At 42.0% G+C, this 20,588-nt stretch overlaps 1 protein-coding gene across 1 annotated transcript; it reads left to right on the top strand.

Moving 5' to 3' along the window:
• The first annotated feature begins 1,911 nt into the window (after window positions 1-1,911).
• Window positions 1,912-20,299, top strand: COQ10A (coenzyme Q10A). Its single transcript, XM_075265573.1, has 5 exons — window positions 1,912-2,144; window positions 9,266-9,421; window positions 14,262-14,454; window positions 15,732-15,833; window positions 18,139-20,299. Exons 1-5 carry the CDS (start codon window positions 2,020-2,022, stop codon window positions 18,304-18,306), a joined length of 744 nt encoding a protein of 247 aa, XP_075121674.1. The 5' UTR covers window positions 1,912-2,019; the 3' UTR covers window positions 18,307-20,299.
• Window positions 20,300-20,588: the final 289 nt, after the last annotated feature.

The raw sequence follows: 20,588 nt of genomic DNA, 5'->3' as shown, positions 1-20,588 counted from the left end.
AATACAGTTGTATTGCAGTGTATGGATTCTGCAATCAAATGATTGTAGATTCAACCCCCTTGGGGGAGGGGGCTAATAAAATAGTAAATTAGATTCGCACATCTACACACAGTTCTATACACCGGAGGAATAGATACATGCGTATGCACACAGTTCCACACGCTGGAGGATTAGATATGCACGTCAGCACACAGTTCCACATGCCAGAGGATTAGATACACGTGTCTGCACACAGTTCCACACGCCGGAGAATTAAATACTCCCGTCTGCACACAGTTCTACATGCTGGAGGAATAGATACACACGTCTGCACACAGTTCTATACGCCGGAGGAATAGATACACACATCTGCACACAGTTCTATACGCCAGAGGAATTGATACACACGTCTGCACACAGTTCTATACGCCGGAGGAATTGATACACACGTCTGCACACAGTTCCACACGCCAGAGGATTAAATACGGCCGTCTGCACACAGTTCTACATGCTGGAGGAATAGATACACGCATCTGCACACAGTTCTACATGCTGGAGGAATAGATACGCACATCTGCACACAGTTCTATATGTCGGAGGAATAGATACACACGTCTGCACACAGTTCCACACGCCAGAGGATTAAATACGCCCGTCTGCACATAGTTCTACACACTGGAGGAATAGATACACGCGTCTGCACACAGTTCCATATGCTGGAGGATTAGATACACGTGTATGCACACCGTTTCACACGCCGGAGGAATAAATACGCACATCTGCACACAGTTCTACACGCCGGAGGAATAGATACACGCGTCTGCACACAGTTCTACAAGCTGGAGGATTAGATACGCACATATGCACACAGTTCTACATACCGGAGGAATAGATACACGCATCTGCACACAGTTCTACATGCCGGAGGAATAGATACACGTGTCTGCACTCAGTTCTACACGCCAGAGGATTTTTTACGTGCGTCAAAAATCCAAAACTATGCCAAAAAATTTATTTTCTAAAAGTTGCCATATTCTGACACCTATAACATTTTTATATTTCTGTGTACAGGGATGTATAGGGCGTCTTTTTTTTTTTTTGCGGGACCGGGTGTACTTTTCAGTTCTACTGTTTTAGGAATTGCTTTTGCTTTGATCACTTTTTATTCAAATTTTTATCAGAGGCAAAACAGTGAAAAAAACGGCAGTTTGGCACTTTTTATTTTTTCCCGCTACGGTGTTTACTGTACGGGAAAAATATTTTTATAGATTGCAGAGCGGGTGTTTTCGGACACAGGGATACCTAATGTGTAGGTGTTTTACAGTAGTTAAGTGCGTTTACATGTGTTCTAGAGAAAGGAGGGGTAGGGGGTGATTTGAAGGTTGTTTTTTTTTTCAAAACATAAAAAAAAAAAAAAAAAAGTATACATTTATTAGAGCCCCCCTAGGGGTCTGGTTACTAATGCATTACAAAGCTAATGAATTGCAAAATACCAGCATTTCTACATAGAGCAGTCTGCAAAGACGAAAATTGATAAATGTCACGGCGGGAAGGGGTTAATCATTATTTTGGGAATTTTTTTTTCCGTTTTCTGACTTTATTTTACAGCTGAGTTGTCCATTTTCCCTGCACACTTCCCACAAGGCCATGAAGGAGCCCCCTGCTGCTGTAAGAGACTTCCACATGACATCAGAATTATTTCTGCTTTCGCCCTCTATCCAGCAGACAGCGCCAATACTAATGATGTTGTGGAAACACTTGGTGTACGTCACGGGACACGCGGGAACATAGCGTTACATAAAACTCCTCAGAGAGCCAATACAAAACTACAACTCCCACAATTCCATACTCCCGCCAACGTCACGGCTGAGCTCACGAGGAAACGTCACCGATATCGCCATGGTAACTGAATGACGTAGGATCCAGTGACAGTGGAGATCTGAACCGGCATTTCTCCGAGGTCAGACTCAGGAGTCCGGCCGAGCAGCGGCTCCTCCCAAACTACACTCCGGTCTCGTCGGTTTCTCCTGTTTCGCAGCAATGGCCGCTAAATGCGCGGGCCGCCTTACTGGTATGGGGGCGCGCTCCCTCAGTGACTGGGTCGGGCTCCAGACATTCCAGGGGCTCCGTGGCTGCCGGCCGAGGGCGCAGCGTCATCCAATCAGGTGAGAGCATTTGTGGGGGGCGCGAGTGTGTATGTGTGCGGGTACAGGGCGGGGCTAGGGGGCAGTCACGTGAAGTTTGTAGTAAACGGGGGACCGGCGGAGGTGTCTATGTAGGGGCAGAAAAGTTTCTGAGGGCGAAGAGTCCGTGCAATGATATAACCGTGCATAGGGATCTACCAGCTGTGTGTGACTGGTATCCCTCACCCCCATATCAGGCCTGTAATGGGCTCTACCAGTAATGGTAATTCTTATGTATGTGAGAGATAAGGCAACAGGTTTCCCATCAGTCACGAGGAAGTGAGTCCGCCCAGGTGTTCTGGGGTCCGGCCATTCATGAGCACTCATTCTACGTGAGGTGCATTGAACAAGCTGGGAATAGAATTATATACTGGTTCATGTATAAGGCCCTTGAAGCCATTCTGATCCAGTATACACAGGACTCTTTACCATTAGGAGAGTGCTTTAAGGCTTTGTTCACATTTGGGGTCTGCAGTGGCTCCAGACAAAGCAGATATGGACTGTTTATGGTGTTTGCAGGATTATTCAGCGTGCTGCTTTGTCCTATTCCCTTTCCATAGGGTTATGGGTGATATGGATATAGATCGGTCCCTATTCCCATATAATATGTTTTTTTGTATATTTCAGTACATAAGTATGGCCTATGTGGAGCCCACAGCTATATGGAGATATGGGCTGAGGTGACCGCCCCCTCCTGGCAGAGAATGAATGGTGCCGTGTTGCAGCTCCCTCCATTCTCTGCTGTGAGGATTGTAGAAAGATCTGAGCGGGGGCCCCTCATCTGTGCATAGGTGTGGGCCCTTTATCTATCTATGCCATGAATGGCTGTGTTGGCCTTATGTGTTCGTAGCCACGAGTATGTGACTAATAACCAAGATGACTTATTTATGGGTTACAATATGCCACCATTGTGCACCTATAATCCTAGTGGCGTTATCTGCCTTGGCTGAGCGTCCATGTTTACTCCTATCGGGCTGCTACCAAGCAGTTCTTGCAATGGATTGTCCTCTGTCAGAAGAAAATAAGAGGGATTGAAATATCCCTGTTTGCCTTTAATACCTTATTACGTGGTTATTGGAAGTGAAACACACGATCACTGATGGTGGTTTTCATTGGTGTAGAGGAAATAAAACCTAGTGAATGTGTAATAGCCCCCAAGGGCGAGGCGTCTACATTCATTCATTATTTTTCATGCATTTTTATATTTATTCCCAGCTGTGCCTTTGAGGCTCTCGCCCATCCGGTGAGGTTTTAGCTTGAAAAACCGCTCTAACAAATCCTTACCCTGAAGCAGGGGTTCTTAACCAGGGTTCGATCGAACCCTAGGCCATATGCACGGTTCGTTTTGTGTACCAGTAAAAAAAACATATACCTATGTCTTGAATTTGGAAAAAAAAAATCATATTTGATTTCTCACTAAAGGACGGTTTGGTGAATGTGCATATGAAACTGGTGGGTTCGGTACCTCAAACAAGGTTAAGAACCACTGCCCTAAGATCTTGTTCACATTTCCATTTTTAATGGACACAGGCCATCAGTGTTGATCACCAACAGCTGTGGCTTATCAGTTTTTCAGATCCATAAAAACCAATCAATCTTGTTATCGTTATCCATGTCTGGGTATGTGGAGAACACATGAATAGCGTACTTGTACCGTTCTCCATCTCCATGGGCTGTTGAATTGAAAAATAAATAGGATCTGCAGATGTAGACTCACTATATTGCGCTTGTCTAAGCTGTGGTTTTTTTACATACATTGTTACATAGTTATTGGGTGTTGCTGGCTGATCGGGTTTGTGGGTAAACCTATAGGAGAGCACGTAATCCAAATATATTGAAAGCAATTTTCTGGGGCTCAGGTGTTTTTATATACTAATGACTTCGCCATATCCCACAGGATAGACCATCAGTATGTGATCTGCCGCCTGGACTCAGCGCTGATCAGCTCATCCCGAAGGTCCTGGGTGGGGCTGGAAACAAAGGACAAAGCTGCAGCATAGCAGTAGCATCAGCGCTATAGAGTAGATGGGGCTGCAGCTCTGTATCTATTACTTGAATTGGGTCTCGGTATCGGACTTTCACAGGTTATCTGTAAAAAAAAAAAAAAAAAAAAAAAAAAAATTAAATATGCCGTAATAACAAAAATAATAAAACACTATGAGCATGAAACAGCGACATGGCCAGCACCACATTCAGCTGACAAATGAGCGAAAGCTTGTTCATCGTGTGATCGTCTCCTTTATGTGGCACAAAAAAGTAGATCCATTGTCACCAGCTCATTACCTTATGTAAACGGGGATGTCCTGCCAACAAACTATGAGCCTGTATAAAGGATATAGAGTCGATTTAGCGATTGTTCATCCCCCATGTAGTTTGTATTGGCTTGTGAAAGGGAGTGATCTAACACTGCAACTGCATGCAAACAAAATGCCGCCTGGGTGCAGAGGTCAGTGAGCGTATAATATTAGAGGTATTTACCAGCATAATCGTGGCCACCATATACAGGTGGGGTTACGGCCACATGCGGCGGTCATAATGTTACAATGCAGCCACAAAGACCAATGCAAACAAGTGCAGATGGATGTGTTATGTAGTAGATTGGTGCTCACGCTTCACTGCATCGACATCTGCAATAACAACTTGTGATCCAGCAATACAGTGCAGAGGACTGAGGCTGAGTATTTATAGATGGCAACCGTACATGGCCAACGTCTGCAGAAATGTGCTGTTATAACATGGTCCTCTCTGGGGGCATGTCCTGAAATTACCCCTCATAGTCCATTAAAAACAACTAAATGGAGGTTCTACCCATGCTGCCCAGTGTGCACCTAGCTTTATACTGGTATATTCTGCCTTTAGGGACAAGCAGCCGTCCAATGTCAGCTTTTATAAAAGGTAAAGTGAAGGTTACATTGTGAAGCTACAGGAAAATTCCAGACAGTCAGCTGACAAGGGTTTTTTTCATTACCCGTCTGTCACCTAACATTTAGTCCTTGTAATTGAATGTGTGTATATATAGTTTATATAAGTGTGGAATTTAGGTGAACCTGTATGGATAGCAGCAGGAACACTTACAATTTACGAGTGTCTCCAAAATGGATATTTTTATCTGAGACAATTGATATTCGCACATCTCTCCATTCTGCTAGCCCACCTCTTGGACCTCTACCTATGTCAGTAGACAAACCACTGAAATCCCACTTCTCTTATCTTTACCTAGCCATGGTCAGTCGGATACAGTAAAGCTCCTTTAATTCATTATTTAGATTACTTGTATAGCGCCATGATATTCTGCACACAAACACAGGGAGAACGTACATAATGGCAGCCCTTTTAAGTAGCACAGTCTGCCAGTGTGGCCCTGGGTGAACCAAGAAAAAAATATGCACCACTTTTAAATTTTTACATCATTGAGAATATGAGTTGTGACATCTGCACCTTGGTCATGCTAGAAGCCAAGGGGGTGTGTGATGTAGGCATGTAGCTGTCTAGCCTATTGACATGAGAGCTGTATTAACAGTGTACAGCTAAAAATTGAGCAATGATATCCGATAGCCAAACTAGCATTAAAGGAAAGCACGTGAACCCATGATACCTCCATCATCTGACTGAAGTGGGCATGACGTTGAGCTGTCTGCTGCTTACAGTGCCAAATACATAGCACAAGAGCTGAGCTGTGAAAAACAAGCTGTATCCGTATCCTATACAATCCATTTATTATTTATTTATATAGCACCATTAATTCCATGGTGCTTTACATTTGGGGGTTACATACAATACACAAAATATACAGGTAGATATAATACTAACAGTGACCGACTGGCACGGTGGGGTAGAGGGCCCTGCCCGCGAGGGCTTACAATCCATGGGATGCCACCTATAGTCCATCTATAATCCCACACAGATTTCATCTGCAACAGAATCTCTGGCCCTGGGTAAAGGTTCTTGCTGCTGTAATGTGACACGTTTTTTTCTTGGTGACAATTTATTGCCCCTTTCCTCCCCCCACACAGGAGTAAAGAGAGCTCTGTTAGTTTTACCACCCCCCCCCCACCCCCAAGGCCCAGATGTTTGCTGAAGAGGCATTTTAATACCATTGACTCCATGTTTGTTGTATAAGGGTCCTGGGAGATTAGTAATTTTGGGAAGGTAGACAGATTGGGTAATCCATGATATACAGACCTATGTTACGTAAATTGGAATCCATGAAATTGGATTCTCTGATTGTGAGCTTTCCCATTATAGGGTTGGTGCTTTGGCTGGTCCTGTATTTGCATCTGAAAGTTTTATTCTTTTTGTTGCATAGTAAAATAATTCATTATTGTTTCCTTCTTCTCCCCGAGTGATTATTTTGTGAAGGACCTTGCGAGCGCGGCTGCCATTGTCTTCTGGGGGGTTGTGTTATCTCTGCTTCCTGCTGCTTTGTCCTCAGAATACGTCTCCCTGCGCTCCCAGGCATTGTGTATGGAATGGTTATTTCAGAATTTGAGGAAGTTATCGCACTGTTATGTGTACTACATCTACAGTCATGGAATTGTTAGGATTTGCAGTGCTGCCAAGCAAGGCCTTGGCTGGTAAACACGGCAGAGCTGGAAGTAAATTGGCAGTAGACACCACCACGAGAGGCGGGGGAGGTGACTCCCAGCATCTGTAATAGGTTTAGCTGGGGAGTCCTCTTATATAACTCACTACTCTAACACTGTGTTATGGGTGGAAAGAAACAATCTTCCAAACACTGTATCGCACACATATTTGGTTAAGAACAGTTCTGCCCTTAGGGATGTATTTGCAATATTTTTATTCCATGTCTTAGACAACTTTTAACGTCTGATTAATGTAGGTTATTAGAGGACAGTATTTGGTTTTATATGTCTGGGTTAATAAATAGTATATATACCCTGCTACTAACCAGGCTGCAGGACATACCTACCCCTCCATTACCTAATCTTCAGGGTCACATGAAGGTGAGAGGATCTTCCTGATGGACTTGTGCCACACCGTGCAATGCCCTACCCTGAGTCCACACTATGGTAATGTTCACTACACATTTTCTATTCAGTGCCTCTTGCGTCCATGGGTTTATTAGGCATGAAATAATAATCTGCTGTTCTAGGTCTTAAGCTCCAAGATATTTACCGTCTCAATGGTCCCATTTGTTTTGGGTAGATGCCAAGTTGCCTTACGTTGGAGAATTTGTCAGTTATGTAAGTGGTAAATCTGATCAGCGTCACTGCGGATAGTGTTCATATCACCCTTCATTTCTAATACTCTGTTGTATGCAGCCCTGGGGATCAGGCTAAGTCATTGTAATGCACACTGCTTATTGCCTGGCCCAAGCTGACATCTTATTCTAGTAGATAAAGGCAATGGAGGAATAAACTTGAGTGCCTTTATTCTGAAGACATACATTTCGTTTTTTTCTGCAGATTTTGCACATGTGCAGGAGTGGAATGGAAAAAATACAGAAATGACTTGCACGTCTCCTTCCTGCTTTGGCTAAAACAGCAGCAGATATTTAGGGTCAATTTGTCAAGACATGCTAGTCTTAAATCATTCCCTGACAGGTTATATCTGAAGAAGAAGCTCAGAGGAAAGCTTCGAAACGTCATATTCTGTCATCATTATGAGTTAGCCATTAAAAAAGGTATCACCTACTGAAGACTTGCAAAGTTTTTTTTGTTTTTTATATTCCCTGACAGGTGTAAGACACAGAGTTACTAAGAGGCTCCGGCCCTTCTAGTAATTATTGCACATGTATGTAGGCACGCCTGAGTCGGGAACTGACGGCGATTCGAGGTATAACGCATGCCAGTTTTCTTGTCGTGAGTTATAGTGAATGTAGTTGTCCAGGGCATTCACTGCCCAGGCGGGGCACAGAAGCTGTAAGTGCCAGGTTGAGGTGAATTAGTGTAGGTATGCTATATATTAACATATAACATGAATGCAATGCTTTATCACAGTTGTATGCATTCACACACAGCAGACTTCATGTGACTATAGCATGTCTTTTACACACTTGCAAATTTCATTCATATATAGCAAAAAAAAATAGATCTGATGCTATGGAATGTACTTTTGCTGGGTTTTAGGGCCTTATTAAAAAAAAAATCCAGTCTATTACTAAAGCGTAACTAAACTTTCAGACATCTTCTGTCAGTATATTTGTCCTTAATAAATTTTATAATCTACTTTATTATATAATGTTGGCTCCTTTCTGTGAAACCCTGCATCTTTTATCCTTTCCCTTGATTCTCTATTGAGTGCTGTTCGTACTTCTCGTTGTGTACAGTGTATGGGCTTGTGTGTGAAATGAAGAGAACATAAGACCCCTTGCAGATGGTGTGGTGTGGGTCAGTGTGCTATCCTGGTATTTCACAGATGGCACGCTGACCCGTTCTTTACTATGGGTAGGTACACATGACCGTGATTTTCATGGTCTAGTGTGTGGGCCGACTGTCTGGGCCACATTAGCTAGGACATGTCCTATTTTGCGGCCCGTGCTTCCATTGCTCCTATTCATTTAATGAAAGGAGCCGTGGAAGCAAAGTCCGTGCACAGGCGGCACACGGGAACATCCCTGTATGCCGCCCATGTTTTTATTTCATGACCGGCCGTTTGCAGCTCGGTGGTCTGCAACCAGCCGGAGGGGAGGGTCACTACAGACAGGGATATCTCAGGCATTATAAGACGTTTGCTTTTGGTGCCATATGTAAGAGGGGATTCTATTGTCGTTCTACCTGTCTTCTTTCTAGAGATATCTTGGGGTTGGGACACAGTATGGATTGGGATATTTATGTGTAACAGTAATGTTTGGGATACTTATCTATTTGGGTGACCATCAGTTTCTCTTTATTTTACACAGAATTAGAGTCAGGATTTCACAGAAAGGAGACAAAATTCGTTAATAAAGTATATTACAAAATGTATTAGTGACACACGCTGCCAGAAAATGTAAATTTGTCTGAAGGTTTAGTTATGCTTTAAACTGTGTTAGATGCTGGCCTAGATAGGCCTTTCATTCATATCCAGACTAAAATAATGGTCAGCTCTTGCATTAGGTGAAATGCCTTGCTTTTCTGACTTTGTGCTTTTTTTTTTCCCAGACATCTGTCTTCCTGCGGCATTCTTATGACGAGAGCATCAAGAGGGATTTTGCAAGATGCCAACAACCCTTGTGTGCAGCATTGTCGAGGCTTCCTTGGATTTGGTAGCCCATTGAGTAACAAGAGGAAAGAATACTCTGAAAGGAGAATCATAGGGTAAATGGATTTTTCTGGCTTTTAACTCTAGATATTTCTTTTTGTATGTGTTTTGCAGCACTATGTAAAACAGCTGAGATGCCCCCCCCCCCCCCCCCCCCCCCGAGATTATCACAATTTTGTGAGGTTCTTTATTTCGGCCAGATGTTGACAACTTGAAACCAGGATTTTATTCACTGACTCCTTTTGAAGTTTGAGTCTGTGCAGTTGACTAAAATAGTAAATGAATGAATAGTAGAATAAATTTCAGTGGCTGATCAAAGCTAGACTGCTCAACACAGTTATTTTATTTGGCTTCCTTGTATAGCGCCATCATATTCCACAGAGCTTTACAGCTATAGTCAAGACTGTCCCAAGCAGGGATCACAATCTAAATTTCATATGGTGCTACATTTGTCACCATCTCCTGGAACATCCAGGAGACTCCTGGAAAACCCCCCAGAAAAAAGGACCCCCTGGAGTCCAGGAAGAGCAGCAAAACTTCCTGAGCCCCATAGCATGGTCTTGCATCCACTGGAACATGGAAAAGTTTTGCTACAGATTTGTGTGTGTGTGTTACATGCAAATTTAAATGTTGCTTTCACTCCTCTTATTGAAATAGGTAAAATCCATGGTAACAATTTGCACAAAGAATTCACTTTCTTTAAATTTGAGCTCCACCTCATATGTCATTTTTTTTGCACAAAAAAAAATCTGCATGGTGTACATGAGTATAAAGAACATCTCATTGAGATTCCAAGTGTAATTCACAGCAGGTGCATGTAGCAGAAGACTCCATACACATGACTGTATTAGCATCCGATGTGGGGCCAAGTTTGCAGCAGATTGTACTTGGGTGACATTCGTATATCGCTTTGTGTCATCTGACTGCATTCCGCTGCAAACTCTGTTGTGTCCGTGGAGTCTAAATGTCTTTCACAACATCCATTTCAACAGAAAACCCTGTAGTGAGACTTTGTCAGGGGTGTAGGGAAGTGTCATATGACTCCTCTTGGTTCAGTTGAATAGCTGAGAAGGCATATTCTGAAGATAGTGTACACTATCTACTTATCTGTAGTCGAAAAGCAGGCCATTAAGGGAGGCCAGTAAATATTTGAGTGCTTACATATCTGCAAATAAAATGGTCAAATCCCAGAACCACACAAAAAACCAAATACATCAAAGGAGGATTTAGATCACATGAGATCCAAAGGTTGAAGAGATAACTCTCCAAGAAAACCAAATGTTTGTACCTACGGAGAAGCAGAAGGACAAACAGAGGGCAATTCTTTTCAGGAACCTGGCTCTGACAGTCCTATACATTCCTTGGTATACACTATAGGACTAGTTCACACGGGGGCAATGAGGCAGATTTTGACATCAGATTTTGCCTCAAAATCTGCCTCCATGCAATGGTGGTCTATGGAGACTGCTTTTTTTTTTTTTTCTGCTAGCAGTTTTTGCTGCTAGCTGAAAAAAGAAGTAACATGACCTTTCTTCAGGCGGATTCCACCTGAGGAAAGCAATAGAAGTGAATGGGAGGCGAAAAAAAAAAAGCGCGACCGAAAATGCCTAGCTTTTTTTTTTTTTAAACAGTCCATTCACTTTAGGGGAGGGGAAAACTGCCTGGCATTTTCTGAAGCAGTTTATACCAAAAACTGCTCCAGTAAATGCTCCAAATTAGGAAGCGGGTTTTCTTCAGGACCAAAATAAGCCAGGCAGTATTTACGTGTGAACTAGCCCTTATTTACATTGAACAAACCTGTGTTAGATGAGAATTCAATGACATTCAAAGGAAGGACATCATCATATTGACACCGAAAGATGTAACCATTTTCTATGAAGCAATAGTTGCAGAAGACCCCTCATGCAGACTTGAGCGCTTGCTGCAGATCTTCTGTAGATACCTGCTACAAGATATGTGTGAATGTTCGACACTTTGAATTTATAACTTTTCACTTTGAGAGAGGTGAAATCTGCAGTGAAAGTCTATATAAAGAATTGACCGTGAATTTCCATGCAAGAAAAAAATAAGTGAGAGAATAATTTACTTGTACACAATAAAACTGGTGAACAACTGCTGCATCTTTGCATGCAACCTCTGTTTCTGCACTTTGCTCTTCACTTTATAAGAAAGTGGGCTGATCTGCCGTCTGTGGACACTCCTGTCCTAACAAATTTACTATAATATGTAGCAGAAAACTATATCACTCTCTGACTGGCGTAGATATCACTTATGTTGCATAGAAAATCCTGAGATGGACCAGAATTTTTAAGAATCCAGAGTGTCTCAATAATTGTGGAGTATCTTTTAGCAGTGGGGGAAAGATTGACTGGCATTTCCTATGCCATTCTTATAAATATTACCCCATTGTGTACTTGACATTAGAGGGGTTATCCAGAAAAAGTGAAATGTCCTTTGTGGCTGGGCAGTCATCCCAATCGTCCCAGCGTCAGCCCCCAATCTCGCTGATCTGTGTTGCCAGTGCTGCAGGATGATACCTACTGCAGCTTCAACCAATCGCTAGAGTTGTACTCAGTGACCTGTTCAAGCAACACAGCTGCAAGGTGAACGGGAGTTGCTGTTCTGCAATGGAGGAGTATAGCTGTGTGTTATTAATAATAATAATAATAATAATAATAATAATATAATAATTATAATTATTAATTAATAATATTATTATTATTGTTTATATAGCACCATTAATCCCATGGTGCTTTTCATTTGGGGGTTTACATACAATACACAAAATATACAAACAAATATAATACTAACAATGACTGACTGGCACAGTGGGGTAGAGGGCCGTGCCCGCAAGGGCTTATAATCTATGAGGGAAGGGGGGAGGGGGGGGGGTTAGAGACAGAAGGTGAAGGGAGAGACTCAGTTCAAATGGTGGTGCGGTGATAGTGTTATTGGGGGTTTTAGACCTTCCTGAATAGGTGAGTCTTCAGGGCCTTCTTGAAGCCTGTGATTGTGGGGATCAGTCTTATGTGTCTTGGTAAGGATTTCTAGAGTATGAGGGATGCATGGGAGAAATCTTGGAGACGGTTGTGTGAGAAACGGATGTCAGTAGAGCAGAGTAGGAGGTTTTTGAAGGATCTGAGGTTACGTGTGGGGAGGTAGTGGGAGATTAGGTCAGAGATATATGGAGGGGACAGGTTGTGGATGGCTTTGTATGTTAATGTTATTAGCGTGAACTCAATACGCTGGGCAATGAAGGGATTGGCAGAGGGGAGCAGCCAATGAAGAATGGGGGAGAGGTGAATTAAGCGAGCAGCATAGTTTAGGATGGACTGGGGAGGGGGTGAGAATGTTTGCTGGGAGTCCATGGAGAAGGATGTTGCAGTAATCTAAGCGAGAGATTGAGGGCATGGACTAGCGTCTTGGTAGTTTCTGGGGTGAGGAAGGAGCGGATTCGATGGATGTCTGTCCCTGCCAGGGAAATTTTGTACCTTCTCTGGATAACCCCTTTAATAAAATCTCATTGACTTTAATGCTTCTGTATAATAACTTTATTGCTAGTCTGCATCATGTGCATGCAACCTTAGAGTTATTAGAGCCAGCTATGTCCAGTCCAAGATATGACCATACATGACTCCGAGCCACTGTGTGTGTGCACAGGGGGATGGGTATGTCAGTAATTCCTGGAATGCCCCCTGACTACTTTGTTGTAAGCGGACCTAAACTAACTTGGTCCTTTTTTACTAAAGGAACTGATAGAGTCATTTGGGATACATACGGCTTAGAAGATAGATAATGATCCTTTTAGTTGAGACCTCAAATAGTCTCTTAAAGATGATATATGTATGGCCACCCTATGAGTGTCTTGACAGATTCCCTTCTACATGTGAGATCTTTCCTGTTCAGCCCCACGACAGTCAGAGAAAAGAAACAAAATTGTGAGAACCTTGAATTGTGCTATTAAAATGTCCCAGTGTTGGCATCAGCAGGAAATCTACAGATGTAACTACGCATTACATGAGGAAATGAGTGATCACAAGACGCTGCCTGAAAGTGAAAGCATTCTCCTCACATATATGTAGTATTCTACAAAATAGTACAACAGGCGGCTGTATCTGTACCGCACATGATCATGATAAGCAGATGCAGCTGCCATGTGTATGCTGACACATACCCACCCCAGATCTTCTCTACCTTACGTGACATGTCGTGTTTTTTTGTTTTTTTTTGCATGGCACTTTTTTAAGGCTTCCTTTATGTAGTACTTACACAACTGTACCATTTGCTTACCCATGTGTGTAATTCTTGGGGTTGAGCTTTATAAAGGCAGGCATCCTGTGCTGGTGAAGAATTTGACTGATTTATGATGAGGTTCAGGCCTTGTCATGAATTAGAGGTATCCTCCAGCAAACAGGGCACTTACACTGACAGCTATGCAGCTCATAGGTGGTGAAGATTTCAGGCATCGCTGAAGCCAGAAAACTGGTGTAAATTATAAAAATGGCCATTGCCATGGTCTTAGCAATGTATATGTGCATGTAAAGTGCCTAACAGCTAGTGTGTCTCCGTAAGTGTGCATTGAGTCAAACAATGTGTTCTGCTCAGTGCTGGGGCGTTGCACTTCATCTTTGTGGGTAGAGCAGGCCAAACACATTGCTTGATCTGTTGTAGGGCAGGATCTAATGCTACTTGGGCGGTTGTGCTCAGTTCACATTATATTACCATGTAGTGCTGTCCTGAAGATGGAAAGCTTTGTCTGTTTAGAGAATTCACATCAATGCTAGGTCTAGACTGTTTTTAAAGTTAAAATATGTACCATTTGCATTTTAATGCATACTCTATATTGTGATCTTGAGCCTGACCATGTTTGTGTCATTAATCTTCCCTCTTCTATAGGTACTCCATGCAGGAAATGTACGAAGTGGTGTCCAATGTGGAGGAATACAAACAGTTTGTGCCTTGGTGTAAAAAGTCCACAGTTATCTCCAAACGCACTGGATATGCTAAAGCACAGCTGGAGGTTGGCTTCCCACCTATCCTGGAACGGTACACCTCTATCCTCACACTAGTGCGCCCTCATTTAGTCAAAGTAAGTGTATGATATATTGCAATATTGTAAGGTATATTACAGATAATGACATTTCACCATGTAGTGTGTGTGTGTTCAAAAAAACACACTCCATTTCATTTCAGCTATTCGCTGTAATGTCTTCATGTTCTGGTTTCTTTCTGTGAATGGAAACTTTAGGGTGTATTCAGATGAAATCAAAACCACATCAGAAATGTATATTCTTGTCAAAATGCAGCTGAACTGAGAACCACAGCAAAAATGTGCTTTGTTTTTGTTTTCTGCATTTTTAACAACACCATCTGTGCATCAGTATATCCTTATTATTAAAACTTGACACCTGTTCAATTCAAGTCCAAATGACACATGTTTATGGCTCATTACAAGAGAGAGATCCGATATACAGCACTTATATTATGGCATGTTCCGTCCTTTGCTTACTCACAGCGAATGGAGATTTACGGTTTACATTCAGAGATCTTGAAGTGTATGGTGAATGTACACATTATGGGGGAAATCATAGTATGGCGTATTGCACACCAGTATTTGTGCAGTGCATAAACAGAGGATGTGCTTAATTCATGAAGAGGCGCAGCCACATTATGTGCAGGCCCCCTGCGCCTAAGTGAAAATTTATTCCATTTTTTTTTTTCCTGCACAGATTTTGCTGTCATTTATGCTGCAAAAGTGGCGTAAATGATCATGCATGTGGCATGGGTGTTGGTGCAAAAACACAGATTTACAGTTAGTCGCACATGACACTAAATAGCCAAATGATACTGACATAAGGACAATAATGTATTTCCCCGAAAGTGTATTACAAAGCTGCCAATATTCATAATACAGTGAATAAGATTTGCTTGCAAAAAACCCTTAAAATAGCCAGGTTAATCTTCACATATTGATAATGACATAATAGGCATGAAAATGTAAAATCAGGGCATCGTTATATGCTTAGTTTCTGTAAGAGATTAAGTATAAGCTTATATATTTGTGTGCTAGTATTGTAGGTGCAGGAACATGTCCTGTGTCTTCGTCCACCTCATCTGCACTATGATTTTGTTCTCTTTTGCTGCACATAATTCTAAGATCATCTGTGCCAGCTTGGACTTGGGCCACATATATTTTGCAGCCTATTAAAGGGTAAGGTAGATCTCAAGGTCACAAGGCATGGAAGGAGACTATATTACTTGAGATTGCTTCATGCCAGGAAAGTTGGAACCTGGGCCAACTTCCAGCCAAATCTCTTCAGAGTGCGTCTGCATAGTGCTATGATACGTCTCTTTTTATGTTTTCAGGCTGCTTGTACGGATGGTCGTCTCTTCAACCATTTGGAGACCGTTTGGCGCTTTAGTCCTGGCATCCCTGGTTATCCTCGTACATGCACTGTAGACTTTTCGGTTAGTTGATATTTATTTGATCCTTCTTAATTTTTATTAAAGTGGGATTCTTAATTTCAAGTGGGAAGTTGCTTAAAAAAAATGTAAAAAATTAACTACCAGTCCCTCGGAGTAATACAAGTGATTATGATTATTATTTAAAGCACCTCTTAAAGGGGTTTGCTGACCAATAATGCAGATTTCATGACCACAAAATAAGTCCTCAGTGACTGATCTGAAGAGGTCTGACATACTGACCCTACATGGATAAGCTTCTCCTCCAGGCTCCAGAAGCTGCTGCAGTGCTTGGGGATAGTATGCAGTCTGCTGGTATTCCCCGGAAGCACCATTAAAGGGATTCTATCGTTAGACTCCCTTTTTTTTTTTTTTTTTTTTTAATTATTTTTTAAGACCAATATGTATGAATAATCTTAAGAAAGGCTATTCTTCTCCTACCTTTAGATGTGTTCTCCGCGTCGCCGTTCGATAGATATCCCAGTATGCAAATGAGTTTTCTCACAGCACAGGGAGCAGTCCTCTGCACTCAAACAGCACCAGTATGCATGCAGGCCACAAAAAAATGGCTGCAGACATGCGCAGTCGGCTCTGCTTGATGGTAGAGCCGATTGCACATGCGTGACATTTAAATCCAGAAGAAACCATTGGAAGAAGACTTTGCGGAGACTGGTGTGCCAGAAGAAGGCAGAGGCCGTCGCTGGAGAGTTTTCTCGCAGCTCAGGGGACACCCCCAGTGCTGTTTGAGTGCAAGGGACTGCCCCCAGTGCTACGAGAACTCATTTGCATACCGAAGAAAACCGGGATACCTACCAAATGGTGGTGCAGAGAAGACTTTTATTAGGACTTTGGTTATGTCTAAGTATGAAATATGGTATAGGAACAGGAAAACCTCTTTTTAACTCATACCTTTATTTATAAATTAACATTTCATAAGTGAATATCAGAAAATGTATAAAGAGATAAGTTTCCTTCTCCACTTAACAGATTGAGTTACTTTATTTCATCCAAATCTGTGGAGGGGAGAGGAAGCTGCCATTAAGGAGCTCTTTCAAGGCCTTATTCATACTCCTCCATTTTGCAGATATGTGATGCCCATGATAATCATGGACTGGACTCCACCTTGAGAGCCATGTGCTGTCCATGGTTGATCAACCTGCGGTGTTTTTGTTTCTTAAACATTTACTGCACTTCTAAATGTCTGTCAGTGAATACAGATGACACGTGACATATGGATGCCATAAACTGAGATTGATTGTGCTGCATCTGCATCAAAATGTGCTTCTTTGTTTTATTTCCAAAGACCAATGGTCTGTGAAAGAAATACAAACTAAAATGGATGTCTGAATAAGTACATTGAAATAAATAGATATGTATACAGTCTGTGAAAACCGCAGGTGGCATAGGTCTGTAAATTGTGGATGTGAATAAGGTCTAACTCTGCAAATCATAAAGGCAATAAATCAATTAACAACCTCCTCCTCTCCATAGACTTCTGTGTGTGTGTGAAGTGAATTCCGAGATGGATTCCATTTAACCCTTAATTACTATCATGGTGTCTATCATAATATGTGTATGATAGTGGTGTATGATCGAAACCATTGTACTTAAGGGCTAAATAAACAATTAGTGAAGATGAAAAAACAGCAGACTAAGGGTATGTTCACACGGCATAAAATGAAGAGGAATTACGCTTCATTTTCCACCGCCATTTTTACCTCCAGTCTGCTGTGACCAGATGCATGGCATTGGCATTCTGCCACTGATTAGGCCCAGATGAATTTGTGGCAAATTCTGCCATGTGAACATACCCTTATAAGACAGACTGGCACAGACATACATAGGACCTTGCTTATAATCTGTGAGTGGAAGGAGGAAGAGATAGTAGGTAATGGTGGAAGCTGCTTGTACAGCTGTGTAGTATACACTGGGTTGCATGCTTTTTTTGACAAAGGTGTTCAGGTTACTAACATTGTAACTTGTTACCCCACCATCCAAAGTATGGAGAATGCACCAGAAAAATTGTGAAGATGATGACATGGATATATGTATGAAAGGGAGAGATTGTGGATAGCCTCCTATGTCACTCAGTATTTTGATATGTATTCCTAGGCAGTGGATAGCTAGTAATGGGACTGGCAGAGGAATGAGAATAGGTTATCTATTAGCCATGTCCTATGGACTAGCTTAGCTTGGTTCTTAATTTTAGCACCTTGTACCGTACAATACCTCATTTATCCAGTATGTGTAGTCCCGATAGAATACCCAAATGTAACATCGGTGATTTTAACTTCCCCTGTTTGTCTTCCAGATCTCCTTTGAGTTTCGGTCTTTGCTGCATTCCCAGCTGGCTACTGTCTTTTTTGATGAGGTGGTGAAGCAGATGGTCGCAGCATTTGAGAGACGGGCGGGGAAGAACTTTGGTCCAGAAACGCCAATACCCCGTGAACTGATGTTTCATGAAATACACCAGACGTGATGTCCTCGCCTCAGCCGTACTGTCTAGGGAGAGACCGTGCCGAAACATCAGCACAAGACAACCCAAAGTTCACACACAGAATATGGAACAGGAGTCTCAAACTGTGCACTCTCTGGGACTTAAGAGCTCAGAACCACATGTAGGGTTTTTGTAGTTTTTTTTTTTTTTTTGTTAAAAAAACATATTTATTTAATTTCACATCTGATTGTGCTGAGAAATATATTGTATAAGTTATCAATAGTGTCCAGTGGAGGTGAAGAGAGGCTGGTAAGCTGCACTATAGCGGGCCTAGCATCACCTGGGACTGAGTTATTTTAACCGTGTGCTATCCTGTATTTGTTTTAAGATCTCAGATCTGGAGAGATGGGTGCTCATCATTTATAGGGAAGGGACTTCTATCTTACTCCTGCAATAGTGGTATCACTGACAAAAGCTAGGCCTATATAGATATTTCTATACAATCATAGTAAGCCCCTCATGTTTTACAGAAAGGCACTACTGGTTTCTTTCACATATACATATATATTTTTTTTTTTTGCTCATTCCTCTTATTCACGGATCACCTGGTCACTCTTCTTCACATATGTTCATTTCCTTTCATTGTAGAGTTGCAGTATACCAGCTCCAGGGCCCAATAACTCGTAATACTGTATGCATTCTGGGGATTTTCCATTGATAACATGATGGTACCATAACCTTTATGAAAGACTGTATCTGATTTGGCTTGGTTAACCTGGCCAGTAGCGGAAATAAACCATAATGCGAAGGGGGAAGTCACACTGTGACCATCAGGCTTGGTGAGCAGTATATTCTATGCAAAGGTTAGCATGACCGTAGGCTTGAGAGCCTTTGTGCCAAATGACCAATGGAGCTCCTTTATGTTTCCAAATTGGACTGGTTAAGAGACGAGGTAGATGATACAGGAACTGAAAGTGCCACAGCGGTCATCCTCCTCCATGCCAGGGACACCATTGGCATTAAGCCCTTAAAATTCTGCTTTAATGCAAGGAGGTTAGTAGTTGAATATTACAGATGGATGAGTGTATGTATATAGGCATGTATTGCAGGTTCCATGTGGGAAAAGTGAAGAAAATCAAACTTGACCCTTGGGGGCTCAAAAGCACAAAGAGATGGAAATCTGATCTGGATGCAAGAGTTTACAAAAAGTGCAATACTGCCCACTGTTCACACTGCTGCTGTAGGAACCAGGAGTGCACAAATGAGAAAAGTACTGGATTTCAGAGCTTTTCCTGAACTTTTTTTTTTTTTTTTTTGGCTGTTGTATTGACTCCTCGCTGGTATCCATCATTTTTTTTTTTATTTTGTTATAAATATGTTGCCTTTTCCTAGGTGCAAAAGACAGGGACCACTTGTCTTTGTATATTAGTTATTGCTTGATTTTTCTGGGACCTCAAGACTAGAACGCAGAGCCATCTTTGTGGAACATGCTGTCTTCATCTCCCACATGCCGTGTTGTTATTGCCGTTCATGTTATTTACTTACTGGTAATACTGACTGACAAATCAATGAAGCAGGGACGAGAATAAAAAAATAAAACACATCACCGAAAGGTACACACGTGGAGGTGTGGTCTTATGGGCATTGCCAGTTTCTAAATTGTTTAATAGCTCACACGCCCTGAACAGAACTACAAACTGCACCTCTAGCAATCCCTATGAACAATGCAGGAGCCCAACCCCCCACTTACCTGGATACAGGGTACGGCTTACACTTACATCCTAAGAAGTCTTGCTTGCTTTGTCAGGAGTAGAGGTCATTACAGTCAGACATTATTTTTCCTAGGATGTCAGTAGCTGCTATATGTGTTGCTGACACTTGCAGTAGCTAGCATTAAATATACCGCAAACCTATCTGACGTCACTAGTGAGCTGTATACCCATCATATAATGATTTAGTCTGCAATATGTCTGCCTATGCTGTATTTCAGATGGTCCGTCTATAAAGGGAAAATACATTGTTTTACAGAAACCTTTATCTGACTGATTTCTTTTATGCTCTTTTCTGGAGTTTATGATTATACTACAGTGTTTCATAGGATGGACTAAGATGTATAGAAGATAAATATTGTGGGGGCTTCACCATGGTGGATCCCAGAGATCAGCTAAAATCTATGGATTACCAGGAAGTGTTCATTTCAATGATGATTCCATAGGATTTCTGGAAAAGAATGGATGTTTGGATTCTCCAGGGATAACCTGGCCATATACATTGTCGTGATTGTTCGGAAATTAGAACCAGCGTGACCCCGTTAGGAAAGATAA

This window comes from Leptodactylus fuscus, chromosome 2 (assembly GCF_031893055.1).
Source record: "Leptodactylus fuscus isolate aLepFus1 chromosome 2, aLepFus1.hap2, whole genome shotgun sequence".
Taxonomy (NCBI): Eukaryota; Metazoa; Chordata; class Amphibia; order Anura; family Leptodactylidae; genus Leptodactylus; species Leptodactylus fuscus.
This window is presented reverse-complemented; position numbering and strand designations above follow the sequence as displayed.

Excerpts from the sequence above, each read along its gene's own strand:
- COQ10A (XM_075265573.1), top strand. The coding sequence starts at position 2,020 with ATGGCCGCTAAATGCGCGGGCCGCCTTACTGGTATGGGGGCGCGCTCC. Across the intron at positions 2,145-9,265 it reads GCGCAGCGTCATCCAATCAG|ACATCTGTCTTCCTGCGGCA; the intron begins GTGAGAGCATTT and ends TTTTTTTCCCAG. Across the intron at positions 15,834-18,138 it reads CATGCACTGTAGACTTTTCG|ATCTCCTTTGAGTTTCGGTC; the intron begins GTTAGTTGATAT and ends TTTGTCTTCCAG.